This window comes from Fusarium redolens, assembly GCF_020744475.1.
Source record: "Fusarium redolens strain MPI-CAGE-AT-0023 chromosome Unknown BKA55scaffold_1, whole genome shotgun sequence".
Classification (NCBI taxonomy): domain Eukaryota; kingdom Fungi; phylum Ascomycota; class Sordariomycetes; order Hypocreales; family Nectriaceae; genus Fusarium; species Fusarium redolens.
In genome coordinates this window covers 4481832-4498953 of record NW_025763664.1, presented here as the reverse complement: position 1 = coordinate 4498953, position 17122 = coordinate 4481832, and the positions used below count along the sequence as shown (strand labels likewise).

General features: G+C 48.7%; 4 protein-coding genes across 4 annotated transcripts; all 4 read left to right on the top strand.

Annotated features, from left to right (window-relative positions):
* Positions 1-2821: 2821 nt before the first annotated feature.
* BKA55DRAFT_46424 (uncharacterized protein) lies at positions 2822-3238 on the top strand. Its single transcript, XM_046186105.1, has one exon. The coding sequence runs from the start codon at positions 2916-2918 to the stop codon at positions 3126-3128; it is 213 nt and encodes a 70-aa protein (XP_046057181.1). The 5' UTR covers positions 2822-2915; the 3' UTR covers positions 3129-3238.
* Positions 3239-4235: 997 nt separating this feature from the next.
* BKA55DRAFT_683474 (Got1/Sft2-like family-domain-containing protein) lies at positions 4236-5269 on the top strand (the record flags this gene model as incomplete). Its single annotated transcript, XM_046198514.1, has 4 exons — positions 4236-4455; positions 4602-4722; positions 4917-5067; positions 5117-5269. 4 exons carry the CDS (start codon positions 4236-4238, stop codon positions 5267-5269), a joined length of 645 nt encoding a protein of 214 aa, XP_046057180.1.
* Positions 5270-6255: 986 nt separating this feature from the next.
* On the top strand, positions 6256-7407 carry BKA55DRAFT_551603 (uncharacterized protein; the record flags this gene model as incomplete). The annotated part of the gene is made up of 1 exon (XM_046191376.1): positions 6256-7407. A coding segment is annotated over exon 1 (187 nt), but the record flags the coding sequence as incomplete, so codon positions are not given.
* Positions 7408-14913: 7506 nt separating this feature from the next.
* Positions 14914-16709, top strand: BKA55DRAFT_631898 (major facilitator superfamily domain-containing protein; the record flags this gene model as incomplete). Its single annotated transcript, XM_046196956.1, has 2 exons — positions 14914-16067; positions 16124-16709. 2 exons carry the CDS (start codon positions 14914-14916, stop codon positions 16566-16568), a joined length of 1599 nt encoding a protein of 532 aa, XP_046057178.1. The 3' UTR covers positions 16569-16709.
* Between the last annotated feature and the right edge of the window lie 413 nt (positions 16710-17122).

Genomic DNA, 17122 nt, shown 5'->3' with positions numbered 1-17122 from the left:
TTCGGGGTTGGAGGGGGTTGAAATGGTGGGCACTGAGTGCAGGGCCTCCAGGCGTCCGTTCACTATGGTCAGGGCCAGGTACCTACAAAGGGTTAAAGCGCTGGGGGCGCTCCCTGGGGGTGCAGGTACTCCGCAAACCAAAAGAGCAGAGAGTGGGCTTGGTCGCTTGGGCTGGAGTACTTGGTAACGCACGGGCGAAAAGGTCCAGTTTATCGTCTGGCACGTACAGTGCTAGCCCCAGTCCAGTACTATTAGTAGCAGTCTGGAGATGCTGTCGTGTAAGATGGTCGGCGCGGGGGGCACGGAGGTCGGAGAGGCAGTTGAGGGGTTCTTTGTCTGAGTCTGAGTCGTAAATGAAGCCGCAGACTTGGAAGGGATAGGGATAAACCCAGTCGAGCTAGGCGGTGAAGAGCGTTTGTTCGGATTCAGGGTTCTAGTGGCTGTTCTTGGAATGGTGAGATGACCAGTCAGCAATGTAGTTCTGGAATACAGTTGTCTGAGTCGCGGCTTGAGGAAGAAGGATGATGGAGGTTTTGGTTTTGGGCGATGAGAGTGCGAAATGTGATGTGTGTGTGGCACCCGAATCAGAAGAGGGGGGCCACGGTTTCGGTATGTCACTTGTACCTCGTAGCTCGGCGCACCTCAATCGAGAGATATGGGGAGGGAAGCAAGTATATTCAGAAGAGGAATGAATCAAACGGGTAAGATCGTGGGTAACAACTATGACAACGACCCTGATAAGAGAAACGTATCAGGTTGAAAGGCCGGGCAAACAGTTTGTATAACAAAGAGACAAAGATCGTTGAAGGGGGCTAACGAGGCTATGATGCGTCGTCCTTACACGAAAGTCCAAGCGGTTGGTTGGTAGGGGTTTGTCTGAGCAGAACAACTGGACCAGGGCATGCGTACAGCATGCCAGGCAACCAGATAGAAAAGAAGAGCAAGGAAGAGGCGAGATGGAAAAGAAGCATGTATTATTCTACTCACCAAGTATTGTTAAGGCACCCAAATGCGCAGAAGGCATGGAAACAGTCGCGTTGGTGAGCTTGCACAGTCGACTTATATGCGATGCGATGCGGTGCGGTGTGGTGCGATAGCCGAGATGGATAATACGGCTTAGAGCAGGCGATGCAACAATATCTTCGCAGTTTATGTGTTGGTAAGTCGAGTCGAGTCGAGTCGAGCGGACGAAGCAGGATAAAGTACCCGAATTGTATTCGAAGTGTCGCTGGTGTTGCTTGAGCTGTGGTCGAGGAGGGTGTCCAAATCGGGAAATGGATGGATGTGGATGTGAGTAGCAGCGGGGCGCCGAAATGCAGGGTTCAGGTCCGTAATGTACAGTGATGCGATAGATGTTAAGGTCCGTCCTCAGGATGATGTGAGGCCGCGCTGAAGCTCAAGTTTGAGGATAAGGGAACAGGACTCGCAGCCGCAACTCTCAAGGTTGAAGTATTGAAGGCTATAGGGCCTTACTATTTGTCTCGGGATGCGTTCTAATTTATTCGAACGCACAGAGCGAAACTGCGAGATCTTTTGTCCAGACAAGGTGAAGTACTTAAGTTGGGGTATGGCGCAAAGACGGCGGGCAGGATCGGATACCGTGCATAAAAGACCAACTTTGGCCAAGATGAGTGTTCTCGATTGACGGTGACGTTCAAGAGCAAGCGGTCTGACGTCTTATTGTATTTATGGCGCCTCCAAGATAGACTGGAGGGTCCTAGAGCTGAAGGACAGGTGATAGCTTAGGACAGAGGGTGGCGTAAGTGTAAGTACAATATGACAATAAGTCGGTCAAGGGTCCAGCGCAAGACGACACTCAGCCGTGGCTGATGATCCAAACGGGGGTGTGGTTGGTAGGTGTAAGTAAGTTAGAAGTAGTCGATAAAGATCCGATACGAACAAGCCCAAGCACCAATGTAAGGGTCTCCCGTCTCTCTTGGTGGTTACTCTCACGAACGTGGTAGGTATGGACGTCGATCAAATAGACTGAACGGATAGCTGCGTTTCGAATGATCAAGTGGATTTCTCTTCTTGTTCTGTTCTTAGCCTTACTCTTGATATTGGCTCTCGCTCGTCCTTCTCTTCGTCCCCTAGGGCTGGCTGTGCTTACTCCTTCAAAGTCCGTCTCCGTTACAATCAAGTCCCAGAATGTTGATAACTGCAAAGGCCAGTTCAAAGACTAAGGTCCTTTCTAACACAGCTGCAAGATGAGATCAACAACCCTTGACCAGAGGCTAAGGCACCATGGTCCCCTAATTTATACTCCCAGGAATAAGCTAAAAATACTAGCCATAGCCGTCAAGTCAGATGTACAACTCTTATCGTCTCTCGCCCGCCTGACACGATGTATTTCGGGCCAAACGTGGAGGCGGTGGTCACTGGTCCCTGTGTAGTTGTATGCAAGTTGGGCCCAGAAAGTTGGCGGTAATGGTGGCCGCTATTTTCTGCTATGTCCGTTCTACACTCAAGAGTTGATGCAAGATAGAAAAGACAGGGGAGGGTGTGGATGCGACTGTGTGTGTGGGCGCCAGGCTGAACGTGACTTGGGATTTAAGACACCAAGCCCAACCTACTGTTTGGGACTTTAAGGACTCATCGGGAATTGCTACATGCAATCGATTCCCCTCCCTCGAATCCCTTCTTCTGTGCTCGGTCATGCGCTGAATACTTTCCCATCCTTCTTCCCTCTCCCTGGCCACGCGCCCCAGCTCGAAGCCCACCATCATTATTGCAGAATATCTCGAAGCGGCTGGTTGTTGTAAGAATCATAGAGCGGAGTGTTTCGGGAGGACTCAACTCTTGTCGGCCTGGTGACATTCGTATACCTAGATGAGAGTGTCGAGGTTTCTAGCAGTGTTTGCCCCTCATGTCCAATATTGTATTCAAGACGGAAACTTGGTGCAGGTTCATTCGTCATGGAGGGTACGGTATCAGTCAGACTGCCCTTACAATCTCTCGTCTTAGTTTCCCTACGGATCGTGTCCGGCCCTCTACGGTCCGCTCCTCAAGTGGTAAGTGGTAGCAGTAAACATGGAGCGCTCCGTCCGCCCGCTCCTCTCCCGCCTGGACCCTGTCCTGTATGTAGATGTGTTTCAACTTCTGAAGCGATATGCACTGAGAGAACTTAGCTGTGTTTGTGAGGCCGCGGGTGTGTGATATGTGGTTGGTTCCTTTAGCATGGGCAAAACGCATACGATCAGCCTCAAGATCTCTGAAACCTTCAGATGCGTCTCAAGCTCTGTCCTGCAAGGCCCCAAGCTCAGCTCAGCTCCGAAACAGCCAGACAGAAGCTCTGAGCTTTGACTCTGAAGCCTTCCCATCCCTGGCCATATGCTTCTGTGTCATGCATGATCCCTCCCGTCCCCGCCAAAAAGTGTCCGCTTGAGGCTTCCATCAATCAAAGGCGGCCCGTGCAAGAAAGATGGGGGAGCCACAGGTGGCAGCAGACCTACCCCAAGCTCGTTTCCACTTTCACGCAGCCAATCATATAATCTCCCGCGCTGCCTGAGGACGGCATTACAGGAATGGATGGGATCCAATCCAAGGAAGGAAACCACACGTCCAACCCCAACCCATCAACTTCCCAGCTTAGTGCCGCCCTCCACTATCAACGACCAACTTCAGTCCTCTCCAAACACCCAGATAGATCCCATTCATTCTCTTTCGCGCGCAAAATACTCCGATCGACTTTTGTCACGCATCTGCCTTTGCTCTTATCGCTATCATCTCCACCATTTTCGAGCGGTACGCGCGGTCGCCTGCAACCCCCTTAGCCCCAACGCTCCAACCTAAGCCCCAGAGGACTCGTAGTCCTTCGTACCTATCGAGGTACTGTCGCCTTGCGTAAAGTAACGTCGTCAGCGACAAGTTTAAGCTCTGTAGGTGACAGATCGTGGTAGGCAGCCAGCTTTGTCCACCTTGTTAACTAAGGCTCTGCCTCTATATCATGGGTACTCGTCGACTGACCACATCAACCATGATGCCAGACTTTCCAAGGAAGTGGATATTGCTATTCCAAGTTATATTATTAGTTTGATACGAGACCGCCTTTGTCGCCCGTCTTGCGTTAAGGCCGTCCCACCCTCCATTACACCTACGAGCTCGAACTCCAGCCCGAATCTGAATCTCATCCTGAACCTGAACCTGCGCCGCACGATCGACCTAGCCGCTCCGTCCCTGTCCCGCGATCGCTGAACCCGCCCCTTACGTTTCCGTCCCTCTGGTCCCCTGCCGCCATGGCCTCTTCCTCCTTCAGAGACTCTATAAACTCCCTTGGCTGGAGTCGCCGCGATGAACCAGTCAACACCTCTCAGCAAAGCGGGCTGCTCTCCTCTCTTCAGGGTTTAAATCCCTTCCAAGGAGGCAGTGGTTATGTCCGTCTACCCACCACTGAGAGTTCCGGTGCACCTCTCCCTGCGCCCAGTCGACGTGAGGAAGAGGAAGGCTGGTTTGTTCGTGAGTCAACCCTGGATATTCTTCACCTATGGTCTTCCAGCACCCCTGCAGCGGGACATGTGCATTGCATCTGAGCCATGCCTTGAACCATGCATGTGATGCGGATGACATGCCTCGTGGTTAGAAGACACTAACCCAACTGGCAGTTAGCCGATGGGATCGCTTGTTGATCTTTGGTGCTTGTAACCTCGCTGCTGTGGCATGTTTCGTCATCTGCTTCACTCTGTTTCCCGTCCTCTCTCTGAGACCACGCAAGTTTGTCATATTGTAAGTCGGAAATCCATGCACATCCCTTTCAGTCTGCCCTCTTCATCCTGTATATCCCTTGTCGATCTATGTCACGCGGCCTCGCTACTGTGAGACCGTTTTGATTGTGACTAGTTTTCTCCATGATATGATGTCGTAGATTCGACATGGTGAATCTCAAAATCCCATCTGGAAGCTAACGTGGGGCTACGCAGATGGTCGGTTGGATCACTAATGTTCCTGGCCTCCTTCGCTGCGGTAATGGGCCCTATGAACTACGTTTATCATCTTCTTTCGACTCCTCGACTGCCGTTTACTGCGGCGTATTTTGGCTCTATCACGTTGACCCTGGTGTTTGCCTTGAAGGTAAGGTCTAGCTTGCGATGGGTTGAACAATCTACTTACATACCGAAAGCTTCACAGCACAATTCTCACCTTATTCTCCGCTCTTGTTCAGCTTGCTTGCCTGCTCTGGTACTTGATTAGTTATTTCCCTATGGGATCTACTGGACTGCGCTTTGCCACATCGTTTGGTGCAAGGCAAGCAACAGCCTGGATGACTGGCTAGAAAAATCCCTTGACTACTTGCAGTACGGAACTCTTGTACTCAACACGTTTCACGATGCTTTCAGGCTCCAATGTTTCATGTCCTCCTATACACCAGTTGCCTGTCTTGTGTAATATTAGCAACGAATTCGCCACATCATCATGGACTCAGGTAACAGTCGAATGGTTTTTACAAGAACAGCTGTCGATTTTGGATAAAAGTAAATGCCTATCTATCATTTTTGTTATTATATATACTTGCAATCAAGTCTGAGTTTTGTTGTGGTATATGCCCAGCCAAAGGGACTGCAGACATCGTGTGGAGCAGTATCCCTCCTTATATCCTCAAGGAGTCTTGATATCTATTTTCCCATAGAATAAATATAATCCGGTCAGTTCACAAGTCACAGACTGAGTATTTCGCGTCAGTATCGGGCAGTTTGTGGTGGAAGATTAGGTAAGCGTTACCCAAAAGGGCAAGTTATCAGGTGCTGTATCCAATGAGCAACCCATATGTGCGGCATTGGTTTGTAATGGAAACTGGGAAGATTTGGGCTTGTTGGAATTCTAAGATAAATGAAAGCTCTGGTTAATAAAGTAGCTATTTAACTGAACAGTTTGCTTACAACATAATAGTGTTATATAAGAAAGTGTAATTCCTCTAAAAGTAACAGGAAATTAACCTTAATTAGGTACGCAACTTCACAAATGCAATGACGTATGCTGAATGGTGGCCTTAACTCTAGGCTTTTGTATCATGAAAGTATAGCTATAATGAATCAAGAAAAACCGCACTTTAGTCTAAGTTGGAAAGCAAATTGACACACGAAGCTCTAGCCACTCGTATCTCTTGATTTAGTATTGAATAGCCCAATGATTTTTCGATACTGGTGAGATTTATGACCAATAGATACCTTGTTGTCTTTTGTGTAAACATCTGGCTGAGTGTTCTTTCGAGACACACGCAGATTCTCATATGTTTTCTCTTCCTGTTAACAACCCGCTTAGCTGAAATTGCTGATCTGCTTCTTGGCGTGTTCGTGGATCGAGTGTGACCTGATGCATATCCAATATTTGAGTAACTTTTCAGTCTGTTACCGTAGACTCAAGCTTCTGTATCGGGACACTTGTTTATTTCTATTCAAAACAATGGAAGTTTGACTTCTTACACGAGCTCCTGGAGGTTCATCGAATGTCATGCATTCAACCCGGTCAAGTGCCCTTTACAAAACCCAAAGTTCTTACTAGCTCCGAGTGTGTATGCATGTATTTATTCACCTCCAAATTACCCACGCAGATCAAGCTTTCTCGGACAAAGAGACCTGCATAGACATGTATCTGTTGTGTTTGTGGTGATTGCAAGTTCCACACATGTACACAGCACGGCCAGCTCACTGTGCACGCAGCTGGTGCAGGATTACCAAAACACGCTCCCAACAGGGCAAAACGTCGTAAAGCGAAAAGGCAAACAATCGCATGAGTACAGTAACCATAAAAGTAACGACAAAGGTACTTCAGAAAAGCCGATTTATATTCGCGCAACTCCACCTATCACGGTCATCCGGCTCCGGTTGAAGTACTCTATCATGCCCTTGTTAACAGGCCTCTTCGGGGTCTCGGGTGCCATGACATTCATGGATGACGGCGGCTTCTAGCAGTGAGGGAGGTGCATCCAGAGTGGAGCCCAAACGAGAAGAAGCATTGCCCTAAATCCTACTGAAAGATGAGCCCGAGGCAGATTAGTAGCATGTTCAGTGCCGTCGACTGCAGGGCTTTTAATAAGGCTCGAGTCAGCGACACAGTGGCGCTCCAGGTATTGTTACTCGGCGGGGTGGATATGAAGAACCCCGTCGCTGACTTGGGTTACTTAAACAATGCATTCACTGATTATAGGTCCCTAACCTTAGTGATGTAAGTCCTGATATGCATCTCCATCAGTCAATTACAAACATGCAAGACATACTCCATAGAAGAGGAATAACGATGTCACAGTACCGTATTCGGTATGTAATGATTAAATCGCTGATAGTGTCGAGAAAATGCAGTATCGTAGAAATAAAATTGACCGAAATGAAACAAGAGGAGAAAGAATCCATAACAAGGAAAATGAATATCACTTTATCTGTTCATGGCTGGGAAGAAGAAAAAAACCAGAGTAGAAAAGAATGTCCCTCCATCCTTCCATCCCGACCCGTCTCCCAGTCCATCTCCCAACGATTCCCGCTCGGCGCAGCGGTACCTTCTAAGTCACTTAGTCGCAGTATATTTCTGTGGTACCTTCCGCCTGCGGATCAGAGAGGGGAAAGAAGCGCAGGAAAAAAATTTATTATTCACACAACGCAAAAAATAACCTCCGGCCTTCTTTTTCTCATTCCCTGGTATTCGTGTGCCCTCTTTCTATAAACCACAACTTCTCTCGCCGACTCAATTCAGAAAAGAGTTGCCGCTGAAGATCAATTTGTATTGGTTTGCGAACACTACCCTCTTTACCTCATCCTTTCCCCCCCCTCCTCCCTCCTCCTTCTTCCATATCCTCTGAAACCATTCCTACATCCATCGATCATAACCACCCCGCCGCCTGGCATTCTGCGCTTTCTCCCGATACCCTCGTGACGAAGCAACGTAACAAGCAAATACCCCGGCCTCGGTTCTGATTCTGGTTCTGGTTCTGGTTCTAGGCTACGAGCTCCTCCAATCGACACGTCTTTTCTGCCCGACACGCTCTGGTTTCCTATTTACGAGAGCAGGCAAAACAGGACAGTAGCATTAGCATTTTTGGGTTTACTGCCTCAAAATCACTGTTCACACCAACCTTACTTTTTTTTTCCTCTTGCCTCCCTTCGTCGAAAGTTAGTCGCCTACTGCCCTAGGCTGCCATTTTTCGATTCAATAAACGCCTTTACGACATAGCAGAATCTTTTCCTCTCTCCATCAGAAGCATCTGTCACGGCTCAAACCGAGCATTCGTCCACAGTCCAACCGATTTACTGGTTGTCCCTTTAGGCCTGAAGACCTCGGCTCAACGGACACCTCACTCCCAGTTTTATACCCTCGTACTCGATACGCAGTCCCGAATTTCGACTCATTGTCCGAGAATTTCACATCCCGGCGCCCTCATCATTTAGAGGTCTACAGATAGCCACTGTATCGCACGTGGGTGCTTTGCCTCTCTCCTTGCGTGGAAGGGGTTGAGAGACATTCTGGGGTTTCCGATCCCCAAGCAATACATTCATTTTCCCTTCTATTGCGACTAAGGTGATTTCGGCACCTTCAGCTTTGATATCCCTACTAGTTCAAGACGGTAAGCCTGTCCTACAAGGCTCAATCTGAAATGAGTCCATCAGCTATCGTTGAGTCCAACGAAATGGCCACTCAATCAACTTTTTCCTACGCACAAGCTGCGAAGGGTCAAGGCACTACCCCTACTTCAAATTCTACAGCTGCCACCGATGCTACTGCTCCTTCCCAGGATGCACAGGCTTCCATTGCTGATGCTGATGTTCCCGCTCCCGCAACCGACGTGAAGTCGTCTGCTTCTGCTACTGAGCAGGCCAACTCTGAAGCTCCTGAGACCACGGAGCACCGCGCTGCCTTTTCTGAAAAGCAAGGCCTCGAGAGTGTACCCGGATCCGAGAGCGATGCCCGTTCCGAGTCGACACAAAGCAGACGAACCGACTCCAGGCGCGAAGATGATGCTGGAAGGCTAGAGCGCCCGTGGCGACGCAACGAGAAGACACCGGGGTCATCAAGCACTACTACCCGGTCTGTTGACGAGCAGGACTCCCGAAAGGCTAGGCGTAATAAGAAGGGTAAGACTTCTGAGAAGCAATCCAGCGATCAGGCGACAGAAAAGGAGCAGGAGGCGGCCCCTGAGGCCCCCAAGGTCGAGCTCTCAGAAGCACCTATCCCCAGCGTCAACATCTGGCATAAGCGAAAGGAGGCACAGCAGGCCAAGTCTGCCAAACCTGCTCCCACACCCGCAGAAGCTACAGTGAACGGCACTTCATCTCAGAAGGATGAGAGAAAGACTGAGGAATCTAATACAACACCCTATACGAATGGTGTCAAGACTCAGCAAAAACCAGCCAGTACTGTGCGGCCGGAGCGCAATAGCCCCCGGGGGTCGCGGATACATGAGAAGGATGGCAAGAACGAGGTTCCCCCATCAGTTGAGGATTCTACAGCATGGCCAACTCCTGAAACTGCAATTACGGCTATCAAGGAGGACAGCAAGAAGAAGGTCGCAGACAAGACACCCGAGAAATCAGACCGCTCTGATAAGGATAGTCAAGAAGATGGCAGCGCGTCAAAGCCCCGACAGAAGTGGGTTGCTATGGATTACGTCCCCACAGTCAGCTTCGAAACCCAGCTTCCTCAAATGCGTAGTTCCAAGCCACGGGGTGGTGCTCGTGGTAACCGAGATACCGCTCCTCGAGGCACGGCCAACGGTGTGGCGGACAAAACCGCTTCTACCGCACCGGCCAATAAGACCAACGATACTAAGCCCAAAGACAACACCAACAATGCCGCATCGCAACTAGCAGCCGTTAAACGCGGAGTAGCGGATGGTGTTAACGGTCAGAAAAAGACTTCGGCCAACAGTGGCTCTGAGAAGGCCAAAGATACACCTGCTCAGTCTTCAGTGAGTAATATCATACCCATGTAGAGCACAACTATCTTGAGATTGCGCAAGCGCATTTATTGTTTGAGACGTATACTGATTGCTTTCGGAATAGGAGATTTCTCAAACTCGAGACCGGTATGATGGCCGCGGTGAGAGAGGCCGAGGCAATTATCGAGGACGAGGTGCCCATCACGGCCATTCACAATCTCAGCATGCTATTTCTGCATCTGGGTTCCATGGTCAAGGCACCAACGCTGCCAGATCCCAGGGTTACAGTCCCCCCTTGCGACACGGTGGTCATGGTGGCATGTTCACGCCTCCTTCTCAGCGAGGCCGCGGTCGCAATGGTGCTAACAACTTCCATCGTGTATCAGTGCCAAACGGCGGATCTCGTATGCCCGTCGTGCAAGCTCAATATTCGCCTTACGATTACTCTATGGCATCGCCTATTGGTGCAGTTCCTTTCCATTCCCTTCCATTTGATAACTTGCTCGTACTCACGATCAAGACTCAAATCGAGTATTACTTCTCCATCGAGAACCTTTGCAAAGACGAATACCTTCGACAGCGCATGGATTCCCAGGGATTCGTCCCTCTCCACTTCATTAGTGCGTTCTCGCGCATCAAGCAGCTGACTGTGGACATGAACGTCATTCGTGCTGCTTGTGAAGATTCGACTGAAGTCGACTTCGTGGTTGGCGACGATGAGTGTGAGCGACTACGTCGGCGACACAATTGGGAGCATTTCGTTTATTCTATGGAAAACCGAGATGAACTGGCCCGTAATGCTGGCCCTGCAAGCGTCACTTTCAAGAACAGACACTACCATTTCCCCAGTGGTCAATTTGACGACATCGCTGCTATGCCATATGGTGCACCTGCTTATCCTCATGGCCCTGCCCTCCAACAATTCGCACCTCATGACGCAAATGGGGTTGTTCCAAATGGCAACACTCAGCTTTCTGCGGCTGTTCCCGACTTCTCACCTTCCGGGACAATCCCCCTTGTTGGCCCTCAGGGTGAGGTCCAAGTCACCAGCGTTGAAGCTTTGACCAATGGTCATGCTGAACAACCCGCGCCGCTCACCAACGGTGTGCATACTGGGGAGGCTTACACAACTCAATTGTAGGCCCCTCCGGAAATGGAGTACTGGCTGTGGCGGAGATGCTAGACCTCTATCATTCTCATGCTCATGCTTGAAAAGTGGCGTATATGAGAGAGCTGTTTCCTTTTTTTCCGGTCTGGGTCGATACGAATGACGCGTCCCAGATTTATAAGTGTTTACGATTTCATGCTGTGGCCCGGAGCTGGCTTCATATCCCCCATGAACTAGAGCGTGTCACGATTATGATCTTTTTGGTTCATAGGTCTTCAGTGAAACAGGCTGTATGAATGCCTCAAGGATTCATATATAAAGCCCTCCACTGTTCTGGGCCAGGCAGCAAACGGGTGGTTGGCGAGTTCTTGACAGTAACTTGCGCTGTACGTTACAGTGCTATAAGTGCACCATGGGCCGACAAGAGGTCTATATATCCTAAGGTCTCCTATCAGGATCGCTGAAAAAGGAGTAAATGACGCACACAAGTTACAGATATTCGATGCCCAGGGGTACGAGGCTATAATAAAAGGCCAGTAACCATTGGGGAGGAAAATCCGGAGTGGAGGTTGGCTCAATGGCCTGATGTATTGGTTTCTGTTGGGGCGTATTCCAAGGATGGTTTTGTGAAATGCCAAGGCACGCTTCAAGTTGGAAAGGTGTGCGCCAGAACTTCAGCGTTACATGCGAGGAAGTTCGGCTGGGTGCTGGGCAGTTGTAGTGACAAGACAGAGAGGCGAGCGACAAGTGTCGCTAGATGATTGCTATACCCGCTACGCTGGATGTTCACGGGATGGTCGATTACAATGGCATATGGAAAGGGTATCATTATACCAGATAAAAAAAGGCATTGGTGGAAAAGCATATGGGCGTATGATGACATTTAGCTGAACTGCAGCATCTTTTTTTTTCTCGACTGCATATGAAAGGGGTTCAAGGATGGTTTTGATTTGGACTTGGTTCTGATTTTACTCATGGATTCTGATGTTAGAGGGGACTCTCCAGCTTTGCTAAAAATACGGAGTTTTTTTTTTATTCCAGTTTCAAAAGTTGTACAATAGTTTCAATATTAAAGAAAAAATCATGTCGAGAAACATCAGGCTTCTGCTTGTCTTGGGATTTATTGAATGATATTGTATGTGGATGGTTATTTCTAGGGGCTCACTAATACATGTTAGGTCATAGGCGAGCTTCCATGAGCGTACAATAGGGTTGGAATAGTTGGAAAACACTATCGGCTGTGGAAAGTGCAATGAGTAACTGCAACATGCGATTTCTTACCGCATGAGGATGGACTTTTTTGTCTGCCCCTGTCCTTTCATTCACATCATATCGGTCGTCATGACAAGATCGTTCATCATGTTGGCGGGGTTGAGGGGTTATCCATTAACTTCAGGGTAGCTAAATTGCACATGGGTCATACTCGGCACCTTTGTCCATGAGAATATGATATCCATTATGACTAACAATCACATATCAATCCAAGTTCCATCACAGTACATGGTCAAACGTAATCACCTGTATCGTATTCTATGATTTTTGCGTGATGAAACATGAAGTTTAGACGTCCCGATCGAGGATTATCAGATCATAAGAAAATACATCGAGAAGTATTGTGGACAACAGTTATACAGAGTGACGCTGCAACAGAGAAAGTTATGTGTTACATCTATGAATGGAATCAAGAATGAGCAAGCCCAGTCTGACTCTGATCAGACAGAAGCTTGCTATTCAACCATTCGATTCATATGGCACTTGAGAGCCCCTTATGTTGATAACTGTATTCAGTAGCACTCTTTTCGTTGCCCAGAGTCATCAGTAGTCGCCTACTTATTAACTATATTCCTATTTCGAAAAGGACAGTGGGAGAGGACCAGTCTCTTCGTCGACCTTTAGTAAGCCCTATCTGGACATTCCAATCAATGCCTACTAACGATCCAGGTTTGTAAAGGCAGGAGAGCTGGATATTTGCGGAGAAAGATGGGTGATTAAGTCCACACACACCCTTAAGTAGCATGGTAGCTTGTGATACTGTCAATGAAAACCGAATATACATAGCATATCCAATGATGCCGAGACCTACATTCTCACGCAACCCAAAACGTTCAGGGGCATCCGCCCAAGTGAAATCCTGCAGGGGGCGGAAATGACGGTATTCTTTTTATCTACGTTTGATCTTTGTTTGGACCCAAAGCCATGGTGTGTGTGATTCACACTGGAAATCCATTTGAGGTCAACATCGCGAGCGAAGCACACAAAGTATCTATGCCGTTGACTGATGTATGTCACGAAACCGATGTTGTTTAAAACCAGGGGCATGATCGACCCGGCACGATGACTCTATGGGGTGGAGCGGAGCTTTGTTACCATGGAGAGCCGGTACACCTTGTCGTTGTCCGGACGGAGATTCTGATCCGGTGAGTCATGGCGTGCTTATCACCTTGCCATATCCTGAAGCATTACATGGAAGATATCGAGATGAGGCAAAACTACCAGTCATTGCCAGGGAGGTGAGGCCGTCGTGAAGTCCGAAGAAGATCTCAAAAACCGAGACCTGCTTAAGCATGAGCCGCATGATGCAACCCTGGCCTGGTGACTGAAATCGGGGCGAGTTAGTGCAAAGGTGTGCAGAGAGAGACGAATACTCTCATGAGTGGAGAAAAGGAATGAATGAAGCTATTGTCAGGACACACCGGCCGATACATCAACTGGGCATCAACAACACGGCAGCGGTGCCTTGCAGAAATGTCAAAGCCGGAGCATGGGTCCCCAGAAAATACCCAAAGTGGAAATGGCTGAACAAGTCCTGCAGATTGTCTAGCAGCATTACGTCAGGCGTCGCTGAAAATTTTAAACATGACAGCTTTATTAGCGGCGAATGGGACGACAACAGCAAGTCTTGCTGTTTTGTTAGCTTATTGCGGGATGCAGCACATCGAAAGCGAATATTGTATAGGTAGGGAAGGCGAACAACATCCTTTGGCAAGCAACGAAGAAGACTTTCATAATTACTGTGTCATGTGCGGAATAAAATCTCCGACCACAGCGAATCAAAGGAGAGAGAGAAAAATAATAATAAAATAACCATGCATTGACAGTAAGCAGCCTAAACGTACGATGAGATAGATGGTTTCACCTGTTCGTGTAAGTGACGGTTGAAGAATCTTCACCTTACAGCCACCAAAGTGTGATTTCATGCAGAGAAGCTTCCAAATTCTACTCTGAATCTCGATATAAGCCGCCTGATTCGTCATTGAACCCGAATGCCGTGGCATATCCACGTGGGACCAGCCTAGGATATTGAATAAGTGATCTACATACAAGGTTGAATTTCAATGCTTTCTCGGACCGCCATGTTGGAAATATTCAGCCTCCCCAGGTCATCACGGCCAGGGAAACCATCTTTGACCTCATGTATGGTCCTGATACGACCATTTCGAGTAGTTCATAAACTTTCCCCGTCTCTTCAACTGCAAAACCCATCGAGTTACAATCGTTTCTTGAGCTTGATATATACTATTTGTGGGTCTGGGGAGACCAAAAAGCTTAGGAGGCGAGGATTCAGCTCTGATACAATCTCGGTCCGGAGGGAATAAGAGACGGGGAAATAAGCCGCGAACTGGGGTCTAAGATACATTTCGGACCTGACCTCCGGTTGGTCTGTGGGAGAAAGCTTAGTGCTTGTGGTCGGTATACCTTCACCTGGAGAACTTGACGTCAACTTAACTTAACCAAGGCCACCGGGGTGGAGATTCTTCTCCTCAAGGATGGATAATGGCAAACAAACTATTTCATCATGATGCTTAAAGAAGACATGGAATCTGAGAACATATAAATAAAGCATGTGCACAAGCTCTCTATCGTTACCAGCTCAGACATATCGCTCCAGCTACATTCTCCCACCTAATCACCTTCCAGCCATCTATAAGAGCATCGAAGCCACAAGATGACCGCTCAAGTGGGCAGAGCCCTCTCTTACGTGACATTCAAGCCTGGCACCGGCAAACATGAAGCTCCTTATCTGAACAAAAAAGGCTATGTCGACTTCTCGCCCGACGATCTCGAGAACCCACGAAACTGGTCCCTGAAGCGAAGATGGGCTATTACCTGCATCGCAGTATTTCTCGCCATGAATGGAAACTTTGCATCAAGTATCTTTTCTGGCAGCATTGACTCTGTCGTAGAAGAGTTTGGGGTTTCAGAGGTTGCTGCGAGCTTGACAGCTACAATGTTTTTGCTCGGCTTTTGCGCAGGGCCCTTCGTCTTTGCGCCTCTCTCTGAGTTTTATGGTCGCCGGTGGATCTTTTATGTCACTTTCCTTGCCTATATGGCTTTCAACTTTCTCTGCGCCTTCCCTACAAACTTTGGATCGCTACTAGTTGGACGATTCTTGGCTGGGGTCTTTATCTCTGCTCCGCTAAGCACCACCCCCGGCGTTTTGGTCGACCTCTGGGACCCTATTGAGCGAGGAAACGCCACAGGAATCTTCAGCTTGGCTTCCTGGGTTGGTCCATCACTCGGGCCGGTTGTGTCTGGTTTCGTCCAGCTTAAGAAGAACTGGCGATGGGGCATGTACTCCGTCCTCTGGCTTGGAGCTTTGACGATACTTTTCATGTTCTTGATCCCCGAGACCCATGCGCCGACTATTCTGGCCAAAAAGGCAAAGCGGGCTCGGAAGTCTGGAATTGCTGGCTATGAAAAGGTCATCATGGAGGGAGAAGAAGATAAGCCTTCGCTCGCCCACGTCTATAAGCTGGCCCTCACGCGACCTTGGATCCTCATGTTCGACCTCATCTCTCTCCTCTGCTCTATCTACACTTGTATTGTATTCACTCTTCAGTTCATGCTCTTCAGCATCTACCCTATCGTATTCAGAGACATGAGGGGCTGGAACGCTGGCGTTTCGCAACTCCCTCTGCTCGGCCAGGTCGTTGGAGCCGTTCTTGGGGCCATCGTTATCTTCGTTGACAGTGCGCGACGGCGAAGCAAGGATGCGGCTGGAAAGACGCTACTGCCCGAAGATCGACTTCTCATGGCTATGTTTGGAGGTGTTGCGTTTCCTATCACTATGTTCTGGCTCGCATGGTCTGCTAATTACAAGTAAGTCTTCAGCTTCCCATGTCTCTATATAAGTAACAGTTACTAAAATATAACAGCGCTGTCCCTTGGATTGTCCCAACTCTTGCGGGCACGTTCCTCTCTGCCGCTCTGATGCTCGTCTACGTTGCTATCATCAACTATCTCACCGACACGTACGCCCAATACGCAGCTTCCGTCATCGCTGCCAACACAGTTGCTCGATCTGCCGGCAGTGCCGCCGCTCCTCTATTCACGACTCAGATGTTCACTGCTCTTGGTGTGGGCGGTGGAGGATCTCTCATCGGCGGAGTTGCGACTCTTCTGGCATTGATCCCGTTTGCTTTTTTCTGGTATGGTGCTCGTATCCGGAGAAAGAGCAAGTATGCACTTGTCGAGCCTGATCAGATGGAGAAGATGGATGAGGAAGCCGATCCTACTGACTATGGTGTTCAAGGTGAAGAGACTCAGCACACAGGTGGTATGGATGAGCCAGCTCAGAGCAAGCGTTCCGAGGACGTATGAGAACGAGCAATTTTCAACAGTATTTTGACCTACAGGATTTGGATATTATGAATTGTCTAGAACGAGGGCTTCAAAAGTTGCATGGCATGGGTTTTTCTTTCAGGCATCAGGAGTTTTAGGAGTGCAACGGAAGGATGTAATGGCTTGGTTCTGATCCATGTAAGATTATAACGCCTATATAAGATTTAGACTTGACTTTGTTTATTGTTGAAGGTATTGGTACGCAATCGGTCGTATGGTTTTCACAAAATCCGGCGCTTTCACATCAATTTGCAACACTTATCTTGGTCACTGGACCCGAATGTGAACCGCCGTCTCAAAAGTGATTGGAAGGGAGCTCGTGTGTTTATTGCCAATGTGAGCTGTCAGTACGTCGGTAGTAGCATCCATAGACAGACGTATGAAGCACAACCAGGTCAATCTGATATCATCAAGGTAATCAAATGCCGAGTCATCTGCAGTGACCGATAAGGCTGATTTATAAAAAGCGTAGTGTTCAAACGGCCTGGCCCATTGAGTCGAGTCTATGGAGCCCAACACGGTTTGTTGTAATA